This window comes from Eubalaena glacialis, chromosome 3, assembly GCF_028564815.1.
Source record: "Eubalaena glacialis isolate mEubGla1 chromosome 3, mEubGla1.1.hap2.+ XY, whole genome shotgun sequence".
NCBI lineage: Eukaryota > Metazoa > Chordata > Mammalia > Artiodactyla > Balaenidae > Eubalaena > Eubalaena glacialis.
In genome coordinates, this window is record NC_083718.1 from 120,383,801 (window position 1) to 120,402,986 (window position 19,186).

At 39.5% G+C, this 19,186-nt stretch overlaps 1 protein-coding gene across 1 annotated transcript in view; it reads left to right on the forward strand.

Moving 5' to 3' along the window:
* The window catches only part of MCOLN3 (mucolipin TRP cation channel 3), a 32,000-nt gene continuing 12,814 nt past the window's right edge, over positions 1 to 19,186 (forward strand). Inside the window, exons 1-6 of the mRNA XM_061186389.1 lie at positions 1 to 77; positions 4,661 to 4,890; positions 8,707 to 8,874; positions 14,601 to 14,754; positions 15,899 to 15,983; positions 16,060 to 16,156. Of these exons, the coding sequence (XP_061042372.1) occupies positions 4,663 to 4,890; positions 8,707 to 8,874; positions 14,601 to 14,754; positions 15,899 to 15,983; positions 16,060 to 16,156 (732 nt within the window). The 5' untranslated portion in view covers positions 1 to 77; positions 4,661 to 4,662. The remainder of the gene's footprint in view (positions 78 to 4,660; positions 4,891 to 8,706; positions 8,875 to 14,600; positions 14,755 to 15,898; positions 15,984 to 16,059; positions 16,157 to 19,186) is intronic.

The following is a 19,186-nucleotide window of genomic DNA, read 5'->3' on the forward strand; positions in this document are numbered from 1 at the left end:
AGCGCCCGGAGGCATCAGGTGTCGTGGGAACGGCGCCCGCGGCGCGAAGGGAGAGCCCGCGACGTCTCAAGCCGTCGGTGAGACACGGCGGGAGGGTCGGGCCCCGGACGGCGGCGTCATGGAGGGGACACAGGTGGGAGCGGGGTGCGAGCTGCAGCGGTTCGGCCCCGCGCCCCCTCAGCCGCCCGCCCAAGGTCAGTGGCGGCGCCCCCGGCCCGGGGTAGCCGGGACTCAAGCTGCGGCGCCGGGAGACCCTGCCGCGCCACCATCCCCCCAACCCCGGGAAGCCACCTGTGGGCGGGGCCTCGCCTGAGAGGCCTGGGAAGGGGGCGGCCGTCGGCCTGCGGCCGGGGTTGGGGGGGGGGGCGGGAGGCTCGGAGACACTCTGCAGCTTGCACGGCCAGACTGTGCAAGCCAGACTTGACTCAGTGTCCCTTTATTAGAGGGTAGGGGGAGGATGGACTTGGGGCCCAGAGCCGGCGTCCCTGCGCTGGGCGAAAGCAGCTTCCAGCCGGGCTCGGGTCGTGTAAGGAGCTCGCGTCCCTGTCGTCAACTGTGAGGCTTTTACTCTTTACACATATTCCTCGGTTTTCTTTAGTTTTCTGCAGTTCATTCCAGTTAAGCCCCGCCTCGCCGTGAATAAGGAACCTCGGTGTGTTTGTAGATTCTAAGACCAGATATAGTATAGCGGATAGACTTTCCTGACCCGCGTCTCCACCGACCCTGCATCCTGCGCTGCGCCCCGGCTGGGTGTGCAGGAGTGTTGGGCGACACTCCGTCAGCGGCTAGGGGTCTGGACAGTCTCAGTTTTTAAAGTGCACCTTCAGAAGGGCTTCTCTGACGGTAAACTAAGGTTTGCAGCGAGTTTAGCGGTCAGTCCTTGTGAATGAAACATCTTACGGTTCGGGACAGCTTGGTGCGATGTGCTGAATAAATTAATTGTGGTTGGCTCTTTTTCTCTTTGTTCCTGTGGGTTACTGTTACACGGCGTGTGGCTAGTTTGTTTACAGTGTAATTTTACCTGTATCAAAATACAAAGGGCTGAATGTGACCTCAAAGCTGTCATTCACCAACATGCTGTATTGTTAAGAGCTTCATTATTATGTTACTGTTCATATGCGAGTTTCCATGAACTCGCGTGAATCATCTTCCTTATAAATCCCATAGGTAAAGTCTCCTTAAATGCTGGTGAAAAATATACCTTTTTGAAGAAGGCAATAAAATGTTCTTGAGTGAAAATCCTAAGGGATTAACTTTTTTCTCTCCCTATGTCTTTATCTATGAGTTATTGTACTCGGACTTTGACAGGCATTTTAACACACACACCAGCCATACTTTAATGAGTTCTATCATAATTATTTCATTTTGAAGGTACTGCATATGCTACTGTAAATATGTTTCATGCTCTATTGACTCAGCAATATCCTTTTTTCTTTCTTTTCTTTTTTTTTTTTTTTGTCTGCGAGGCATGTGGGATCTTAGTTCCCCCACCTGGGATCGAACCCCAGCCCCCTGCAGTGGAAGCACGGAGTGTTAACCACTGGACTGCCAGGGAAGTCCCTATCCTTATTAACCTTTTCATTCATCAAGAATTTTAAAACCTTCCCCATGGATAGTTTTTATAGCCAATATCTATTGTTTGGAGATGTTGGATTTGCTAAGAATGTTTGATTTCAGAACCAGATGTCGGATTCTAGACTTGGAAAGCACCTAAACAGTGACTTGTTAGATATTGTGTTAGTACAGTTTGAATCCTCCCCCCACCCCATCCCAATCTCTGAGTAGAAGTTATAGTAAAAATATCAAACAGAGCCAGCCTTTCTATTCTATAAAAAAGAACTCTACTCTCCGTGGTGGTTTGGGGTATTTTATTTTGAACAAGTTTCCATAATATCAATATTAGCCTGAGGGAAAATCCAAGACAGTTTCCAGTTTCTGGAGTAACTTCTTTATCACTTTGGATAAGCTGACTATGAAGACAATAAAACCAACCCCATCCTTTGCAAAGGGATTTAAAAAAAAAGTATGAAGTGCTTTGAAAAGTAAAATGTGCTACATAACTCTAAGGCCTTCAATAAAAAGCTAATACAAGTGATGTTGCTGATCAGGACTTGGACTTAAATTGAGATTCTGAGTTCTCCTTTTCAGACCTCCTTTGTAAGTCCCCTGAAGCTCACACTGTCTCTTAAGAACCTTGTTGGCTGTTTAGGAAGCTGCTCTGTCTGCTGGGGCTGTAGGGAAAGTGAGGCTGCTTGTTTAGTGTTAGACCCTATGCAAGGGTTTTATTTGCATTTTCTCACTAGAAACACATGAGGGTAGATATTCTTATTCCCATTTTGCAGAAGAGAAAAACTGAGGCTCAGACAGGCTGAGTGACTTGCCTAAGGTCACAGAAGTGTCACATTGTAGAACCAGGATTAGAAACCAAACAGGATCTGGTTCTCTACATCAGCGGTCCCCAACCTTTTTGGCAACAGGGACGAGTTTCGTGGAAGACAGTTCTTCCATGGACTGGGGTGGAGGGGGAGATGGTTCAGGCCGTAATGTAAGCGACGGGGAGCAGCAGATGAAGCTTCAATTGCTTGCTCGCCGCTCACCTTCTGCTGTGTGGCCCGGGTTCCTAACAGGTCCCCGGGGCTTGGGACCCCTGCTCTTCATCACATCTTTTACCTTTAACTCAATGGTTTAAAAAAATTTTTTTGATAATCTGATGAAACTGTAAGTATCTTCCCAGGAAAAGTGGCCATATCCATATATCTACAAAATTTTGCATATAATTTCTGAGTCCAGCCTACTCTCTGACACCTTACCAGTGCTTTCAGGACACCCTGCTCTAACTATACCTGTTACTGAATGAGGCAGAAAGCATATAACATACTCTATATAGGTACATATAGTCTTTTATTAATAGCAGCCCTTGAATTTGGTAGTTTTCAATTGGGTAAAAATTCACTCAGTAACTGAAACAAAAAGAAAAATGACGTGCTATGTTCTAATTGATTTTGTAAGCATCAAAAGTACAGTTTATTTTTTTGTAATTGTAACCACATTCTTTTTATTTTTTATTTAAAAAAATTTTTTGTTTTATATTGGAGTATAGTTGATTTACAATGTTGTGTTAGTTCCAGGTGCACAGCACAGTGATTCGGTCATACATATACCTATATCTATTCTTTTTCAAATTCTTTTCCCCTATACGTTAGTACAGAATATTGAGTAGAGTTCCCTGTGCTATACAGTAGGTCCTTGTTGATTATCTATTTTGTATATAGTAGTGTGTATATGTTAATCCCAACCTCCTAGTTTGTCTCTCTCTCCCACCTTTCCCCTTTGGTAACCCTAAGTTTGTTTTCTATGTCTGTGAGTCTGTTTCTGTTTTGTAAATAAGTTCATTTTATCATTTTTTTTAGACTCCACATATAACTGATACCACATGATATTTGTCTTTCTTTGTCTGACTTCATTTAGTATGATAATCTGTAGGTCCATCCATGTTGCTGCAAATGGCATTATTTCATTCTTTTTTATGACCGAGTAATATTCCATTGTGTATATGTACCACATCTTCTTAATCCATTCATCTGTCAATGGACGTTTAGGTTGCTTCCATGTCTTGGCTATTGTAAACAGCACTGCAGTGAACATTGGGGTGCATGTATCCTTTCTAACCGTGTTTTTCTCAGGATATATGCCCAGGAGTGGGATTGCTGGATCATATGGTAGCTCTATTTTTAGTTTTCTAAGGAACCTCCATACTGTTCTCCATAATGGCTGTACCAAATTACATTCCCACCAACAGTGCAAGAGGGTTCCCTTTTCTCCACACCCTCTCCAGCATTTATTGTTTGTAGATTTTTCAATGATGGCCATTCTGACTGATGTGAGGTGATATCTCATTATAGTTTTTATTTGCATTTCACTAATAATTAGTAATGTTGAGCATCTTTTCGTGTGCCTCTTGGCCATCTGTATGTCTTTGGAGAAATGTCTATTTAGGTCTTTTGCCCATTTTTTGATTCAGTTGTTTGTTTTTTTTAATATTGAGCCACATGAGCTGTTTGTAAATTTTGGAGACTAATCCCTTGTCGGCCACATCATTTGCAAATATATTCTCCCATTCTGTGAGTTGTCTTTTCATCTTGTTTAGGGTTTCCTTTGCTGTGTAAAAGCTTTTGAGTTTAATTAGGTCCCATTTGTTTATTTTTGTTTTTATTTCCATTACTCTAGGAGACAGATTGAAAAAGACTTTGCTGCGATTTATGTCAGAGTGTTCTGCTTATGTTTTCCTCCAAGAATTCTATAGTTTCCAGCCTTACATTTAGGTCTTTAATCCATTTATTTGTGTGTGGTGTTAGAGAATGTTCTAATTTCATTCTTTTACATGTAGCTGTCCGGTTTTCCCAGCACCACTTATTGAAGAGACTGTCTTTTCCCCATTGTATATTCTTGCCTCCTTTGTCATAGATTAATTGACCATAGGTGTGTTGGGTTTATTTCTGGGCTTTCTATCCTGTGCCATTGATCTTCAAAGGTGCAGTTTAGAACAATGGTGCTTATTTGAAGGCTGATATTTTGTCTGGACTTCATCAACTATCCTGCAATAGCAAAGAACATAGATGTTGCCTTCATTTACAGGTTTTTTTTTTTTTTTTCCTCCTAGAGATGGCAAATCCTGAGGCTGTTATAAGTAGCTGCAGCTCTCATGAAGAAGAAAATCGCTGCACTTTTAACCAGCATACATCTCCCTCTGAGGAGCTTCTATTAGAAGACCAGATGAGGCGAAAACTCAAATTTTTTTTCATGAATCCTTGTGAGAAGTTCTGGGCTCGAGGTAGAAAACCGTGGAAACTTGCCATACAAATTCTAAAAATTGCAATGGTGACCATCCAGGTAACCATCTCAGATCATGAGTTTAATGAAGTCTTCTTTTACTAACAAAGAGGACTATGGACAGTTTTTTTTCTTCTTTTATAACTTTTAACTGTATGCATAATAAAGAACAATAATTAAGGAGATACACAATCTTAAACCCTCCCACTTCAATATTTGTGAAAGAAGACTTTGGTTTTTTTTTTTTTTTTTCTCTAACTCTTTTCCTTCTCATCTTTCATTAAGTTATAATTTTACTCACATAATGTAATTAGTTTTCAGGAAAAGAAAATTTTAATATTTGGCTTCCAATCAAGAAGTTTAGCTAAAGGTTTCTAAATCAACTGTGGAAACTAGCTATTGCCCAACCAGAGGATTCTTTTTTTTCCTAGTTAGTTTCCTGAGAATTTCTCTTTCTTCAGAAACTTCAGGATTTTTGTTAAGAGTATTTGGATTCTCACATCCCTGTGATCATGGGAGCCCTGAAGTGGAAGAATGTGAAGTTGATTAAAAGGAGTAGCATAGGTAGTGAAATGTGAGACTTCATTTCAGGAGATGTTGAATCTCATTTCCTTGCCTTCTCTTAGCATTTTGGGGGGAAATTATATTTTGTGATTCTTTATATATACTTATGATTTACTCTTGTGAAGGTATGTTTTCCTGCTGGTGAGAGTAACTATCTCTTGTTAAAAGCAAAGGGGCAAAAATAAAAGATTTTAATAGGAAAAATAGATGTGATACGTTTATTTTTATTAATACTTTCTCTTAATTTGGTGGAAAATGCATAAGTAAATAAACAACTGGTATTCAAGGAGAATTTTTTTAACTCTGAAATCGCTAATCTTAATTGATAATTGAGAACAAATGCTTAAGGTGTTAGAAGCTAAGGCTATTTCTACAGTCATATGAAGTTGGTGAAATTCTTGCCTAAGTTTCTGATGCTAGGTGTTGTGTAAAGGAAACTGACATTTGAGTGATTATTTTGTTCCAGGACATTATTTCATTTAATTTCAACACTACTTCTATTGGATAAATACTGGAATCCTTCAGTTTACAGAATAAGGAACTGATATTTATAGAGCCACATGATTAGTACTGACTAGTACTGCCATTGGCGGAATCAAGACTTTAGAGGCACGTGTTCTCTCCCTCTAACATATCAACATAAAAATGGATGTTCAGTTCTCAGTATATTTGGCAAGCTGGAATTGAAATTCTTAACTTCCAGCTGATAATGTAGTGTGTCACAATAGTGAAAATATTTATCTGTGTTGTTTCTGATAAGTTGGAGGGAAAGCCTGTGTCAGTTGAACATGAATGTTTTCTACTTAGAATGATAGGTACCACTTGTGTGTTTACTGTGTTTTGGCCTAAACATTTTACATCATCACATTCAATTCTTAAAACAAATCAGGGGTAGGTAGTAGTATCCCCATTACACAGATGAAAACACTGAGGCTTAGTGAAGTAAAATAACCTGTCATAGGAAACTAGAAGAATAGAACTGAGATTCAAACTCAGATTCTATTCCCTCTAAGACTTATGTTCTTTTTTTTTTAATTTTTAAACATCTTTATTGGAGTATAATTGCTTTACAATGGTGTGTTAGTTTCTGCTTTATAACAAAGTGAAGCAGCTATACATATACATATGTCCCCATATCTCTTCCCTCTTGCGTCTCCCTCCGTCCCACCCTCCCTATCCCACCCTTCTAGGTGGTCACAAAGCACCGAGTTGATCTCCCTGTGCTATGCGGCTGCTTCCCACTAGCTATCTATTTTACGTTTGGTAGTGTATATATGTCCATGCCACTCTCTCACTTTGTCCCAGCGTACCCTTCCCCCTCCCCGTATCCTCAAATCCATTCTCTAGTATGTCTGTGTAAGACTTATGTTCTTAATTACTCCTAAATCTTTTAGGGAGCTCATCTAACTTTCCTGTATTTCCTAGGGTGGTCAAGAGGAAAATTGACTAACAGTTTAAGATGTTAAGCCTGTTAGTAATAAGCATATAAAAGGCATTTAGGTAAGTTTTTTTTTGAAGTAACTGAGGGTTTTTCTTAATTGTGATGTTTCCTTAATCTACATTGGAACAATCAAACAAATATTACATAAAGACTTTGTAATTGAGCAAATGAGGGTGACTTGATGACAGATTTCCTCTTTTCAGGGAAAAGACGGTGGTATTTCTGTTAAGTTGGAGATTTTGTGTCTGCAGCAGCAAAAGAGAGATGACTATGATGATAGGCACCCTACTAAAAGTTTCCCTTTTCACACTGCCTGGCTCAGTCTCTGAATTATAGCAGTTCTCTCTGCCAGTGGTACTCTTGTCTACCCCTAGGCCCTTGAGGGCAGGAACTGTGTCTTCTAGCTCAGTGCTGGCTTGTGAAGGTACTCATATATTTGAATGAATCGGTAAAAATATCTTTGGGAATTCTCTGGAGGCTTTTTGATCATCTGCTTCGATAGCTGTAAAACCCCTGGAATATCAAGCTATCATCTTACTGAGATTTAAATAAGACACAGCTTAAAGAGGCTCTTTAGAAATGAGAGTCGAGTTAGGTAGAGAGTGATGACATGTGTGGGGTACAGGGCATACATCACAAGGGGAGGTGAGAGGCGAAAATATTGGTCTACTGTCTCTATTTTTCCCTGATCAGACCCTGGATACTTTGTGTAGCATGAGCTTGGATAGTTAGAGCTTGGATTTAGTCTGTTAGACTTGGGTTTGACTATATACTTGCTACTGATGTGACTTGTAAAAATTATTTAACTTCTCTGAGTCTTCATGTATGCATCTGTAAAATGGGTGTATTAGGAACTATGCTGTGGGATTAGTATGAAGAAAGTTCCTGCAATAGTGTATGGAACATAGGTTTTCAGTGTTGTTCCCCTTTCCATATAAAATATATGTTGCCCCCCTTACTCTGGTATCTAAGTCAGAATATATGTTCTAAACTTACAGCACGCACACACGTGTGTGTGTGTGTGTGTGTGTGTATGGGAGAGAGCAAGAGGACAACTGAGTTTCATGTAAAACTCTGGGGTCAATCCTGCATGAATGTTAAGGATATGTTATGTTAATATACTTTAATTTAGAGATGAGTTGAAAGAATATTTTTATTTTTGGCCTTATTGTCACAGTTTTGGTAATTAGACCTAGGAATATAGTTTGATTATAGGACTTAAACTTACGTAAGATATTTCTTAGGTTGTATTGTACACCTGCTTCAAGACCTTTTTGTTCTACAGAATTCATTTTGAACTCTTCTATTTGCCATTCAAGCCCCTGCACCATCTGACTCCAGTCTTTCTGTTCACATTTTTTTCTCACTATTTCTCTAATTGAATTATGCTGGTGTCCTCAATGTCCCCCCAAAGTGCTAAGTTCAACTCGACCTTCTTGGCCTTTCCCCCCGTGCTCCTCAAATGTCCCCTGCCCAAGTTATGCACATATTTCAGGGTTTCTATTATTCTTTCTTCCTTAGAGAAACCTTCCAACTTCCTTAGTCAGTTACCTTGCTTCTCTGAGCTAAAGAACTCCTAAAGGGCTTCTCTGAACTCCTAAAGCTTTTGTTGGTAGGGAAAATGTCATAAGTGGGATCATACATGAAAATAAATGTTGAAAGTATGCAAAATCACTTTCTTTTATTTTAAAACTAGAAACCCACCTTATCTTTAAGGACAAATTAATTCACAGCTGCCAAACTTTAATTTCTATTGAATATATTCAGGATTAATTAGGCATTGAATCTTGAATAGATGAATTGATCATTTTATAGAGACCTTTTATTTCATTACTTTTTGACCCTCTTACTTTTTCTTTTTTTCTTTTAAGCTGATCTTTTTTGGGCTAAGTAACCAGATGGTGGTAGCTTTCAAGGAAGAGAACACTATAGCATTCAAACACCTCTTCCTAAAAGGATATATAGACCGAATGGATGACACATATGCAGTGTATACACAAAATGATGTATACGATCAGATCATCTTCGCAGTGAACCAGGTAAATCAAGCACATGCATTCTTCACTTGGGAAAAAGATTAGACTGGAAAATTGTTAGCAATGTACATAATGGAAACTAACATTCAGTTGTACAAGGGTGAACATTTTTTAATGAAATATGTAAATGACATGTATAAAACAGTTAAATTTTTTTAATGTTGCCAACGAACTTTAACAGAACTAGAAGTTGAGAAGAGCTTTTGTTTAGTAACAGAGAGACAGAAACTTTAAAGACTTAATTAAAAGAGTCAGAGCTAGGGCTTGGCATGAGAACCTCAAAGGTTTAAAATGATTAACCATGATCTTGGTTGTAAGTAGTCATTAAGTCTTCAGAGTTTATACTTTCAGGGACCCTTAACAAATAATGAGAATATTAACTTTGCAGAGTGTGTTTAGTAACCAAGACCTGAAAGTTCATTTAAAAAATAAGTAAGGCCTTTATGTCATATATGACAATGATTTTATTGTAATATTGATTAACTGCCTCAAAAAGGAAGCTTGTTTTTCATACAGATGATTCAAATTTCTATTCACACTTTCTGATCAATTTGTTTTTGCTACAAATAGTACTTTCTCAAGTCCAAAATCTCCTATTTTGTGGGAATCGTTGGAAGCTTTCTTGAAGTCAGTATTTCTAACCTGAGTTAGCCTGTAGATAACATTTCAAAAATATCACAACTCTTCTTCAAAAAATTATTATAGTCCAATTACGGCTCTCCTTATCCTGGAGACAAACTATGCACAGTGAGATAAAATACGTATTTGTGACGCTAAGGCTTTCTGATCGCATTCAGATTACAAAAATTGGCCAGAAATCTATAGTAATAGAAGTAAGCTGCATATGTTGTTAAATAGAAATATGCCCTACAATTTGTAAGGTAAAAAATAGTAAAATGCTGGAGATATTCAGCTTTGAGATACTTGTTTTAAGATTATTAAGTTTATCTAAAGCTACTCTGAACCAAATTGGTAGTTTGGTTTTTGGCAGGAGGGGCGGGTAGAGGCAAGATGTAAACAGTTCATTAAATTCCTCCTAAAACATTTTTACCTTTTTTATATAGTAAGCCTAAGAGCAGTCTTAAAAATATAATATTTGGCATTCAGGCCATTCTGTTTATCAGATTTCCGTGTTCTTTACAGAATTGCATGTAGATTCCTTGTGCTAGTATATAGGTAGATAATATTAATTGGGGTGGGATTTACTTAGGGCAAGTGACTCCCTACCATCTTCTGGGCACTATCAGGCATTTTATTTTATTTTTTTTGAATTTTATTTTATTTTATTTTATACAGCAGGTTCTTATTAGTTATTTATTTTATACATATTAGTGTTTATATGTCAATCCCAATCTCCCAGTTCATCCCACCACCACCACCCCCAGCCCCACTTTACCCCCTTAGTGTCCATACATTTGTTCTCTACATCACTATCAGGCATTTTAAACTGAAGGTAAAAAGTATCTTGATCACAATATTCATAAATAAAGTTTTTGTTGTTAATGAGGTCAGTTATTCTACACGATTCCAGAGAACTGAATAGAGAAAATATAGACTGATATGAAAGAAAGATCTTTGTTTGCTGTAAGGAAATCTCTTGATAGTTGCGGTGATAGTCACCAAGGAGAACGAACAGATAAGTCAGTAGCTTCTTAGTCCTTAGAGCTAGTTCCATGACTAATTAGTTTTCCTGAAGAGTAGAACCCTAAAATGCCACCTAACTGCATAACCTCTAGGGTGCATCCTGATCCAACACTGGTTATAACAGCATCACTTTTGTTTAGTATATATGTTTATGTATTTGAATATCAAAGACCTAGTTATTTTTATACTATGTCCTGGCTTTTAGCAATCAGTCATGTTTGGGCCATCTTTACTGGGTTCCTTCTTTCATCCGCCCCTTAAATTAAGGCAGTCCTCAAAGGCTTGTCCTTTTCCTACAGAATTTCCTCCTCTACACAGCCATTGCCATTGCCATTGCCAAGAGAGGTGACCCTGAACCATTTGCTCACACTGCTGCATGCAGACAGCTCACGAGCACCTCAGAACCACTCCATCCAAAACGGGTTCCTGTTCTCTTCCCACCTGCTCCCCAGATATGTTTCTCTTTCTGATCAGTTGCTTAGATTTAAAGGTCTCAGGGTCTTGGAACCATTTATTCTTGCAGCTCAAGCATAGTCTGTATATCCCTACTTCTGGTTGGCTTCCCTCCTTCCCCTCCCTACCATTTCTTGACTGTTTTCTAAAGGATTCACCTAAAATCACAGATTTGATTGCATAATACTCCTCATTTTATACATATAACAGTGTTCAGTGCCACATATTAATATATTTATTCCACGAAGGTGGAGGTACATCCCAGGCACTCAGATGTTTGTGAATGAATGAAAGAGCTCAAAAGATTCATGTGTTCAGATCAGGTGATCACAGAGGGACCACAAAAAATCTATCTATAATCAAGGAGCAATCGGTTTTAATCTGCTTTACTTTGGGTGCCACATTACTCAGGTAAGGATCTTTAATGTGTTTTTATATTGTATTCCAAAGGGTGACCTGGGGCCCATGGATCTGCGTGAAAAACTACTTCCCTCGAAGGCAGAGCTGCAGAGGCAAGTAGGGACAGATGTCCAGCCTGATGAATGCCCCACAGAGGCCATAGCCAGTTAGGTGCCCCATCAGTCAGTCCTACAAGTCACCTGCCTTTCAACCATAGTCCCAAACCACATTCCGGTCCCAGAGTCCTCTGACTCAGGCTCCGGAGCTGCCCTTTAGCTGGACATGATCCTGCCACTTGCCCCTGACCACTGTCGACTGAAAAAAATGCATAACCTAAAAGTTGAGAGCTATGTTTTATTCAAGGACATTGCTGCAGACTGCAGCCCAGGAAGGCGGCCTCTCAGACAGCTCTGAGGGACTGTTCCAAAGAGGGTTTTTGCTGAAAAAAACAAAACAAAACAAAAACCCATGTAATGAAACATCAAAAGATTACTGCTAATCATAAAAAACAGATATCTCAAATTAATGATTTTAGTGCCTTTCTATGTATGGGAAGATGCAAGAGTCTGGGCTCATGGCATATTCCTTTGATATGCATCTTAACTATCCAGGACCAGTAATCTGTTTTTCTCCATCCTGAATTCCCCTCAGAGCACACCCTTGATGCCACTGCAGTGGCTGAAGGCTTGATGGCAGGCAACACTTGTCGTTTATTGGAGTGGCAGGCAACACTCTTTGCCTACAACATCCAGCTCCTGCAGGTGCTCAGACCTCCACGAGGAGCCTTATTAAGATAGCAAGGAAGTCTGGCTGTAGCATCTCTTATAACGTTAGCATGTACCTGAAGCCCTGCACTTTGGATCTTTCGTGTCTCAAGGTCTTACAAGGTTTGAGACACAAGTTTCTAAGGTAGGAGGTTCAGATCTTTAAGTAAGTCCTGTGGGGACTGCCTCACAAGGAGCGGGTGCTCCGAAGGGCTACTGGGCCCCATGGAGGTGTGACTGCTTCATGACCCCTGCTTGCCTTTCTGGCTTCACCTCCCGGTACACATCCCCTGTTCCAGGCACACTGGTCTCCTTGGTACTTTACCGCATTCAATATCTTTTACCTCTTTTTTCATTTAATGTACTGTTTACCTCTTACTTCCCAACACCCCAATGTAAAACTACCAGTTTGGCTCAGAGTAGCTTTATAAAGACTTAAGACACTTATTTCCTTGTATGTATTTCCTTGTTCCTTGAAAACAAACAGCTCAAAACTGAATATTTCCAGCATTATACTATTTCCCCCTATATGTAGGACATAATGCTATTTAACGATTTATGCAGCTTAATTATATCACTGTAGATTTCTGGCTCGTTTTCCCAATCCCAATGCTAGCAGAAAGGTTGGTGCCATAATCGCAAATCCTATCCTAGCAACTTACCATCTTGGTGTGCATAGATTAGCTCTAGTGAACAAAGATCCACTATCACAGTGGTCCCTAACCTTTTTGGCACCAGGGACCGGTTTCTTGGAAGACAGTTTTTCTACGGACCGGTGGCGTTGGGGATGGTTCAGCGATGGGGAGCGGCAGATGAAGCTTTGCTCACTTGCTGCTCACCTCCTGCTGTGCAGCCTGATTCCTAACAGGTTGCGGACCCCTGCACTATCACGTTATAGTGATTTTCACCTCACTGTTAATTTGACTCTGTGTCTCATACTGTTACCTGAAAACTGGGTTTGCCTCTTGGTGGATGTCACGCCAAAAGACACAACCAAGCCAAAGGTCAGGAGAAGGAAGGCTTTATTACTTGCAGCAAGTAAGGAGAGCACCAGCGATCTTTCCCAAAGCAGTGTCTCCTCAAACAGCAAAACTGGGGAAGTTTTAAGCTAAGGGTATGTGTATAATCATGAAGGGGCTTGGGCGGTCAACAGAGTCCAAGTTTTAGTTGATTGAAGTCACGAGGGTCAGAAAAGGTCAACATCATCATCCCTTAGACTTCAGTTGACCTGGCAGTTAAGTGTTTTGGGCTAATCTTTACCATTGAAACAGAACTGGGAATCTTTACAATTGATGTATTATCTTTGCTGTTGTTACTTCTCTTGCCTGTTTCTGCATTCTATTGTTCCCTTAATATTATTAATTACTGAGACCTGTTGAAGGACCAGCATTAGATCACAAAAAGGCTTAGGCCAAAAATGGCTTCTCTTATGTCAAGAAAGCCATGCCTGTTCTCTTTCTCCAGGGACCTCCCCTACCCTATCTGCTTACAGTATTGTTCTAAGTGCTGGGGTTAGAGCAGTGGACTTGATAAATTCCTTGCCCTGTGGAACTTACATTCTAATGGAGGAGATGGATTTTAAACAGGTTTAGCCAAAATCAGTTGATTTCCAACAGTGATGAGTGCTATGAAAAAAAAAATTAAATGGCATAAAATGTTAACAATGGACTCAGGATGGTCAGAAAAGGCCTCTCTGGGGACTTGAAGTCTGGGGAAGAATATTTCAGGCTGAAGGAGTGGCAACAGCGAAGGCCCTAGAAGCTAGAAAACATTTAGTATGTTTAAGGCAAGTGTGCAAAGGAGTAAGGGAAGGGCCAGGGATAGGGCTATAGGTCTCTCAGGGCTTAATAGGCCCTGGAAGAGAGCTTTGAAGTTTATTCTGAGAGACAGGAAGCCATGGGAGGGCTTTCAGTAAGAGAAAATTGCTATAAAAGTGACCAAGCTGTATTCTTACAAAGATAAAGATTTTAAAAATACATTATTTTTAGACAAAGTTTTGCTGGTTACCCTGGAACAATTTTATCCCACTTCCTATATTATAGTAAAGCAGAACTCTGACTTTATAGGAAATAGTTCAAAGATAAATAAAATTTATATTCACATTAAATGTAAAAGTCAGTTCCTAAACATAGTTATTTAAAGGTGGAAAGAACCCGAGAATTTATTTAAGGTTAAATTAAGCCTTTAATTTTGCAGATAAGAAAGCAGCAGCTCATAAAGTCTATGACTTGCTCAAGGTCACAGAAATGAGACTTGAACCCAGAACTCTAATTAATTCAAGAGTGCGCTTTGCCCTCTGCGGTCCTGGTGCACAGTAGCATGTTAATCACTCTGCATATTAGCGTGCAAGTCTCCACATGGACAGGAGGTGGGAACCTGCCGTTTCAAAGGCAGGGAGGGAGGGGAATCGTGGCTTCACTTCCACCTGGCTGGGTGTTCCCCTTTTTCTGTTTCTCTTTTTGGTTGAAGTACTTGCAGCTACGCAACGTCTCAGTTGGGAATCACGCTTACGAGAACAAGGGCACGGAGCAGTCAGCCATGGCAATCTGTCAGCACTTCTACAAGCAAGGAAACATCTGTCCCGGAAATGATACCTTTGACATTGATCCAGAAATTGAAACTGGTGATGTTCTTCTATAAGCTAGAACTTCCATTTTTAACTCCTTGATTTATACTTATTTATAAATCAATTTATACTTATTTATACTAGTTTCATCTCTGAAAACATTGATTTGGCCTGTGCTATTAGGTCATAGTAAGAACCTTATCAGAGTTGTGTCAGGTACTTCACTATAACTCATGATTCTTAAAACAAACAAACGAACAAAAAACTCCACAAAAACTGAGGCAAGTTTATTATTATCCTCATTTTATAGAAGACTAAAGTGTGGCTCAGAAGGTCAAGTGATCTGCTCATGATGGAGCTAGTAAGAGACAGTGCTGAAATTTGACCCAGGCCATGCCCTTAGCCACCTTATTCCACAGCCTCTCTGCTGGATAAGCCAGTTAAATAGACATATTGTCCTTATAAAACAGTATGCTTGCAAATTCTTGATGTATATAAAACTCTCTCTGCTCAACAGCACTTCACTATTCAGTGTCTTTGGGGTAGGCTGGGCCTGGGGGGGTGGGCAGGGAATGAAAACCAGAACTTAGAATAGCACAGCTTATTCTTATTAGCGAAGTTCTATTTGCAGTTTGTATCTAAAACATTAGCTTAGGTCATCGAGTCAAAAAGTAAGTACTTTTAACAGTAGCCACTGGGACTTTTTCTTTGAGAAGAATAGTAAAGGATTATAGTACTGACTAGTGAAAACCTTCTAGTATGCTATCTTCCTTTTTTAAAACAGTGTTTATTGAGGAAAAATTGGCAACACATAATATTTTTAAAAAAAGATCCTTTAAACATAGAAAATTTTATCTTAGATGCTACAGATGCTTCAAACCTATGCTTAGGATACAAAAAGGAAGAAGGGCCTCAAAGTTTAGCCTTAAAAAGACAGAAAGGAAGATGGCATTCTATAGAAGACTAGTGAGATAGAGTTCAGATCTTTCTCTACCCCCATCCATTCCAGAAATGTTATAGTCACGTATTAAAAACAAATAAGTCGCTGTAACCACGTGGTATGGACGTTTAGCTTTAAAAATCGTAATTTACAAAAATACCAGAATCTGAATATCTAGTTTTAAACATATGATCCTTTCAAGATGCAGTTTTCTATATTTATTTTAGGCACTATATTACGGTTTGTTCCTTTCTATGGCAGAATGTTTCTTTGTGGAGCCAGATGAACCTTTTCACGTTGGAACACTAGAAGAAAATAAACTCAACTTAATGCTGGACTTTCACAGGTGAGGGAACAGATGGGAGTGTAACTCATGTTTGTGTGTATATGTTTTCACTGCACTAAAGTCTCCTGTCTTCTAGACTCATAACAGTGGAGCTGCAGTTTAAATTGAAGGCCATTAATCTGCAGACTATTCGTCATCACGAGCTCCCGGACTGTTATGACTTTACTCTGACTGTAAGTGTGGGCTGGGCTGAATTTGATTCCTATCTGGAGAAAAATAGTTTTATCTAGTTACAGGTTTATTTACTTGTATTAAGGGGTGATCAAATGTATAGGATGTTCCCATCCCACTTGGATGTGCACAGGGGAAGCATTGGTTCAGCTAGCTCTATTTTGTTATGAAGTAGTCCCTTCTTATCTGCGGTTTTGCTTTCTGAGGTAAGTTACCCTAGGTCAACCTCGGTCTGAAAATATTAAGTGGAAAATGCCAGAAATAAATTTTAAATTGCATGTCATTCTGAGTAGCATAATGAAAAATTTCTGACCCTCCCCAGATATGAATCATCCTTTGGTCCAGTGTATTCCACCCGTTAGTCACTTAGTAGCCGTCTCAGTTATCAGATCAGTTGTCCCAGTATCACAGTGCTTGTGTTCAAGTAACCCTTATTTTACTCAATAATGACCCCAAAGGGCAAGAGTAGTGATGCTGGCAATTCTGATATGCTAAAAGATTCCTTTAAGTGAAAAAGTGAAAGCTCTCAACTTAATAAGGAAAGAAAAAAAAAATGTATGCTAAGGTTGCTAAATCTACAGGAAGAAGAAATCTTCTATCCATGACATTGTGAAGACGGAAAAAGAAATCCATGCTAGTTTTGCTGTTGCACCCCAAACTGCAAAAATTATGTCCAAAGTGTGTGATAAGTGCGTAGTTAAGATGGAAAAAGGCATTTAATTTGTACAAGATATTTTGAGAGAGAGAGAGACCACATTCACATAACTTTTATTATAGTATATGTTATAATTGTTCTGTTTTATTATTAGTTATTGTTGTTACTCTCTTACTGTGCCTAGTTTATAAATTAAACTTTATCATAGGTATGTATGTATAGGAAAAAAACATTGTATATAAGGTTTGGTATTATCTGTGGTTTCAGGCATCCACTAGGAGTCTTGGAATATATCCCCTATGGATAAGGGGTGGCTACTGTACTAACCTGTTTACTTGTTAATTATCTGTCTTCTGTATCTCAGTGTAAGTTCTCCGAGGGCAGGGACCTTGTCTTGTTCACTGCTGTGTCTTTAGTACCAAGAACAGTGCCTGGCACAGAGTAGGTGTTCAAATACAAAAGGAACAGAGGTTTGTAGGCTCTGTATGGTCAGCTCTCAGCAGCCGGTGGCAGTCTGCTTAAGGTCATTGCCAAGGGTTCTTGCTACCGGGTTTCCTCACTGTGGATGTTTGTAGCCTTTGGGTTTTGCTCACACTGCCTCCCTTGTGCTGCCTCTAATGCTCTGGTTAGCTTCCTCGCCTTCAGCCTACCCTATCACATCTATGTTCTCTGTCTTCCGGTTGCAAATGGAGCTTTTGATGCTCTCTAGGCAGCACAAGATGCCCCTCATGTGAGTTCATCACTTCACGAGGATCAGAGTCAGTAGTAACACAATGCTGTATCGGCATATGCAGGACAGCATTTGATCACAGCTTGCCTTCATGTGGTCCAAATTTCTATTACTTCAGCAGTAGTTTGTATCAAAAGTTATGTCCACGATACTCAACTAATTGGCTGTAAGAAATCAAGTTTTCAGAAATTGAGGTTAAAAATATTTTCAGAATATAGGATAATGTAATAATTATGCATATTATTTAATAAGAAAAAGCACTAATTCTATAAGATTGTTTTTATTTGGGCTACAGATTTTGATCTTAATATTAACCAGCAAGTTATGAATTTTCAAAATTACTTGATTTTTAAAAAATTGAGCTATTATACACAGTCGTCTCTCTTCTCCCTCTGTATCTCTGTCTGTCTGTCTGCCTCTCTCTTTATCTCTGTTTCTCATGGAAAATGATATTTTTCAGAAGTCTTATAATCCTTAAAGGCTTTGGTCAACTGACAGCTCCTTCATGGACCCTTTTGTGATTCCTCAGTTAGCAATACATTCTGTGTTCTGAATTCCCAGATTTTGTTTTCATTTTTGTATTTTGTATGTCTTACCACCTTCTCCTTTGTTTTAGGATTTTGTAGGTCTTTATCATCAACTCTACTAGACTGAAAGCTCCCTGAAGGCAGGAACAATTTTATCTTTTCATCCCTCAGAGAACATAGTAGATGGCTCAAATATTTGTTGATTGAGTAAACAAAACACTAGATCCTTTGTCATGACTCACTACATCAGTAAAAGCAACTTGGCCTTAAGCCACATGCAAATGTCATATTTTTGCCATTCTTGTAGAATTATCCCGAGCTATATCTGTGCAGTGTGGATTTAGCAGTGCATCTCACAGAACTGTGGTGGAACTTATATCCTATCAGGTAGTTTGATAATAAAAGCCATTAGTGCAACTTCATTGCCATAAGTAAACATGAACTGGGGCAGCATGCCTCATATAAAATGCAAGGTCTTTGGAGTCAGACAAGCCTAGATTTTAATGTCAGCTCACCAGTAAGTAGCTATGTAACTTTAGGCAAATTACTTAATTGGTTTGAGCCTCAGTTTTCTCATTTGTAAAACAGAATTAATGCCCACCTACCTGACAAAATTGTTGTCAAGATAGAAGATAACATATATGAAGGACCTACCAAAGTATAGGGTATGTAGTAGATATTTGATTCATTCAACAGCTATTTATTAAGCCTATCCTGTGTATGCCCAGTTGGATTTATAATGTAAAAGTAGTGCATTAGCATTCATTCATAGTAGTTTGATAAATTCTTGCATCCTGTATTTTTTTTTAATAAATTTATTTAGTTATTTTTGGCTGTGTTGGGTCTTCATTTCTGTGCGAGGGCTTTCTCTAGTTGTGGCGAGCGGGGGCCACTCTTCATCGCGGTGCGCGGGCCGCTCACCACCGCGGCCTCTCTTGTTGCGGAGCACAGGCTCCAGACGCGCAGGCTCAGTAGTTGTGGCTCACGGGGCCAGTCGCTCCGATGCATGTGGGATCCTCCCAGACCAGGGCTCGAACCCATGTCCCCTGCATTGGCAGGCAGATTCTCAACCACTGTGCCACCAGGGAAGCCCGCATCCTGTATTTTGAAGCTCTTTATT